The following is a 4,612-nucleotide window of genomic DNA, read 5'->3' as shown; positions in this document are numbered from 1 at the left end:
TCAGTCTCGTGCTGGTTGATCGACAGCCAGCTATGTACACGTGCGCGAGCGAACACCGAACTTGCGAGTCTTTTTTCTTCTTCTTAATTTATACCGTTTAACGCGCCTTTTATAGACTGCCGACAGAAAAAAAGGAAAAGGAACTCCTTACGGTACGATAGCCCGAGGGCAATATGGACAAAGGATTCGTTTAATCGCGTGAAAAAATCGCGTGGAAATACCCATAATGAAACGGCAGCGATCGCGAACGATACCCGTTAATCGCTTCTTCGATATCAGAATTCGTATTAAGTTTGTAATGAGTCGAGCTGGTCAAACGAGTTCTCTATGCGCAAAGAGAAAACGCAAACTGTCCTTGTAAGCGATAAATCGAGGAAAACCGATTGTATCGACGTTTATATTTAAAACGATGCCGGATCAACGATGATCTTTCGGTAATCGTGAAAGCGATGCACCGTTTCTAAGAAAACAAACAATCTCGTTAGCGATTTAGAAGACGCGGAAAGAATTGTATAATCGCGTTCGGACGTAATCGATGGAATGTTATGCGATTTGGGTCAATGTCTAAAACGCAATGCGAAAGGTTATCGGCATTACCGTCATACGAGCGAAACTTTTGTCCGACTGTCGTCGGGTATCGTTCGTTAAATCGATCAGAAAGAATTCTAATTGATACCCGATTCCAAAGCGGATCGCGTTCATTGATGGTACCCAACGGTTCCCACCTCGTTCATCCTCGAAAACGTTTCGCACCGTGCTAAGTGACGAACAGCGAGGCGGTTATCCAAAGAAAAGAGAGAAAAGAAACGTTTACACGAAATTTCCAATGACGTAATTTGCGAATCGGCTGATTTTACAGATTCTTATCCGTCGAATTCTTTTTTATCACGATCTGGGAGATCCCTCGCGGTGTACCATCCTTTCGATAACTATGTTTTACTTTTATTTTTATCGCTTAGCGTACTAATCACTGGATGAATGAATATAAGAACAAAAAAAAGATGCATCGAAGGATACGCGAGAAAGTATGAAGATCCTCGTTATGCAGGCTCAAGGATTCCACGTCTGACAGATATGACAGACGGACGTGACATAGATATCCAGGATACCGATTGAAAATCTTTTCCTTTTATATCAATCACCGAAAGAATTTTGTTTTGAACTTTTTATTGTAAACGGTTCCATCGAAAATGTTAATGAATGCGAGCGTTTCACGTGATCGTGGATGATCAAGTTCAACGACGTTGATCAATTAGAGAAGGGAGAGGAAGGATCTTCTTTAGATTAAAAGCATAAAATGTCGATTTTACCTTAGCCTTGGCCAGCGGCTGTTTTTTTGCCCTCGTTGAGTGCCGTTTCACGCTCGGATCTCCGTTCGAAGAAGCGAGGACGGTTTACAGGAAGCCGCGGGAAATTAGAGTGGGAGGGACGATATAAAGATGAGCGTCCGACGAACAATCGGAATAGAAGAATCAATCCGACATCATGCTGAGATATCGAACGGTCGGGCTTTTCGCCCTGCTGGCCATTGTCTGCGTTCAAGCGCAAGGTACCGTTTTTCAATATTACTAAACCACTCGAATCGTTTCTGTTAGATATAAGAATAATTGTACCGTCGTAATTGTGATAGTTATACTAGAGGCAATTTTGAATATTCCAAACCATAGAGTTATAATTTAACGCTAACTTTTTTCCTTTTAGACACTCGTTACCATGTTTGGTTATTTGAGTTAGCAAGAATAGTGCCGTCGTTAACATAGTCAAATTTGCACACTGCGCGACGCGAATACAAGTGACGCTATTATGTACCCTGAGTTATATTCTCGTCGTGTTTTCCAATCCCCAAATTAAGATTACGTAATTCACGCGGTATGTTTTTCGTTTAGATGAAGAAATGAAAAGGGCGAAACGTAGTCCGCATGGAATTGGTCTAGATCTGGGCAAAGCCCTTGGTGGCGGTGGTGGTTTAGGCGGAGGATTCGGAGGTGGATTCGGTGGAGGATTCGGTGCTGGCGGCGGTGGCGGAGGAGGTGGAGGTGGAGGCGGCGGCGGTGGTTTTGGAGGCGGTGGTGGCTCCGGATCCGGCGGTGGATTAGGCAAAGGAGGCGGACTTGGTGGAGGATTAGGAGCCGGTGGAGGATTAGGAGGCGGTGGAGGACTAGGAGGCGGTGGAGGATTAGGAAGCGGTGGATCTGGTTGCAGCACCGGACTGTGTGGTGAGTATCCAAATAATTTTAATAATACCCATACCTGAGAGCAGGTTTAAAAGTATAAATTGTACAGGTCTCGGAGGAGGTGGTTCCGGAGCTGGAGGAGGACACGGAGGTGGTAGCGGCAAAGGTGCCGGAGGCGGAGGCGGAGGTGGCGCCGGATCCGGTGCTGGAGGAGGATACGGCAGCGGTGGCGGAAAAGGTGGTGGTTCTGGTGCCGGAGGCTATGGTGGATCCGGTGCTGGAGGATACGGCAGCGGTGGTGGAAAAGGTGGTGGTTCTGGTGCCGGAGGATACGGCGGAGTTGGTGCTGGTAGCGGTGGTTATGGTGGTTCTGGCGCTGGCGCTGGAAGTGGTGGCTATGGAGGTAAACATTGTATAAACTTTATCGGAACCCATCATTTTTACCTACGTACAATTTTGATATATTTTCTGCTGGTTAGGAGCAGGATCAGGAGCAGGATCGGGATCAGGAGCAGGAGCAGGATCTGGTGGTGTGGTAAAGACTGGAAGTTATGGATACGGTGGCGCAGGCGCTGGAGGTGGTGCAGGCGCTGGAGGCGGTGCTGGAGGCTATGGTAGTTCTGGTGCCGGAGGCGGTGGTCATGGAGGTGCTGGTAGCGGGGGCTATGGTGGTGCTGGCGCCGGTAGCGGTGGCTATGGTGGTGCTGGAGGCGGAGGCGGCGGACATGGAGGTGGTGGTGCCGGAGGTGGTGGACATGGAGGAGCTGGTGCCGGAGGCTATGGTGGTGCTGGCGCTGGTAGCGGTGGGTATGGTAGTGCTGGCGCTGGTAGCGGAGGCTATGGTGGTGCTGGCGCTGGTAGCGGTGGCTATGGTGGTGCTGGCGCTGGTAGCGGTGGCTATGGTGGTGCTGCAGGCGGAGGCGGTGGACGTGGAAGTGGCGGCGCCGGAGGTGGTGGACATGGAGGTGCTGGTGCCGGAGGCTATGGTGGTGCCGGAGCAGGAGGCGGTGCCGGAGCCGGAGGCGGTGCCGGAGCCGGAGGCGGTGCTGGGGGCTATGGCGGTGGTCATGGAGGCGCCGGTAGCGGTGGCTACGGTGGTGCTGGCTCTGGTAGCGGAGGCTATGGCAGTGGTGGTGCCGGAAGCGGCGGATATGGCGGTGGTGGTGCCGGAAGCGGCGGATATGGCGGTGGTGGTGCCGGAAGCGGCGGATATGGCGGAGCTGGCGCAGGAGGCGGCGGATATGGCGGTTCTGGTGCTGGTGGCCTCGGCGGTAGCTCAGGCTGTGTCGGAGGGTGCAAAGGCGGTTACGGAAGTTCGAGTGCCAGTGCCAACGCGAACGCGAATGCGAACGCCTTTGCAAGCGCAAGCGCAAGTGCTCATGCAAATGCACTTGCAGGTGCGAGTGCCTCGGCAAATGCAAATGCGAATGCAAACGCCGGTGGTCTTGGAGGCCACGGGGGCTTCGGAGGATACGACGATTTAAGCGGTCATGGAGTCCCGTAAGTTCATTTATTTATACTAACGAAACGAATGCGAATAAGGAAATTAATTTACTGATTACATTTGGATTAGTTTGCTGAACCGGATGGGCGATATCAACGAGGGCGCCAACGAGGGCGGTTCCGTGGACAAGGCGAAGGGTGTCTACAGTAGCAGCTCAGCGAACCTCGATTCATCTGGAAAAGGGACGTACAAAGTGTCAGCGGGCAAAGTGCCGTAAATCATTCTGAAGAAAACCAAATCGATTCACGATCGATGACTTCCCTCGAAGTCGAGCAAGATTGCATCCGTGATCAATTGTAATCTTTACTGTGATTCGTACATTTTTTAAGTCTCGAAATAATATCTACGAATTAGTTTTCGTATCGTGATTCACCTAAACGCGTGCAATCATTATGCTTAACGTTCGCATACGAATCTTGGACGATGCTAACACCCGCTTTAAAAGCGCAGCTGCGCGTTCTTTGTAAATTGTACAACTCGAATAAACGATTAATCCTTACATCCGTTAAACTTTACACTTACGTCCGATACATGCTGTTCAATTATTATTAAGGATAAAATTGACACAACAAGAGTTATACAATCCCACCGTTTTCTCGATACAACGTTACTTAATTGTAATCTTTTTTTTTTAAAGAACAAACACGAGCGGAGATTCTCAAGGTAGAGGTAATTTAGAACGTGTTATTAGCAATATTAATGCGTTGCATATTTATGTGACTCGAGGACTGATAAAATCGTCTTCCGAGCTCGTTGCTTACCACACCATCGATATATTTAACCACAGATTCGCGCTTCTTTCAATGCTATTATGAATAATTCAGGAGTTTACACATGTAGAACGGATCGGTAACTGTTGGCATCCTAATCATTTCTGAAATTACAAATGATAATTGATGCTTACAGGCTTGAAATAGATCTCTAAATATATCCA

The 4,612-nt window shown here is 49.0% G+C and overlaps 1 protein-coding gene across 2 annotated transcripts; it reads left to right on the top strand.

Moving 5' to 3' along the window:
* The first annotated feature begins 1,437 nt into the window (after window positions 1-1,437).
* LOC114876595 (glycine-rich cell wall structural protein) lies at window positions 1,438-4,177 on the top strand. Of its 2 annotated transcripts, none has more exons than XM_029188273.2 (5): window positions 1,438-1,549; window positions 1,887-2,216; window positions 2,284-2,577; window positions 2,660-3,674; window positions 3,748-4,177. In XM_029188273.2, exons 1-5 carry the CDS (start codon window positions 1,486-1,488, stop codon window positions 3,893-3,895), a joined length of 1,851 nt encoding a protein of 616 aa, XP_029044106.2. In that variant the 5' UTR covers window positions 1,438-1,485; the 3' UTR covers window positions 3,896-4,177. The 2 variants fall into 2 exon arrangements, with proteins under 2 accessions (XP_029044106.2, XP_029044105.2); XM_029188272.2 differs by having other exon boundaries at window positions 2,654-3,674.
* Window positions 4,178-4,612: the final 435 nt, after the last annotated feature.

The sequence above is a fragment of the Osmia bicornis genome, chromosome 11 (genome assembly GCF_907164935.1).
Source record: "Osmia bicornis bicornis chromosome 11, iOsmBic2.1, whole genome shotgun sequence".
In the NCBI taxonomy this organism is placed as follows: Eukaryota; Metazoa; Arthropoda; class Insecta; order Hymenoptera; family Megachilidae; genus Osmia; species Osmia bicornis.
The sequence above is the reverse complement of the archived record's forward strand: the minus strand, read 5'-3'. Positions and strand labels throughout refer to the sequence as shown.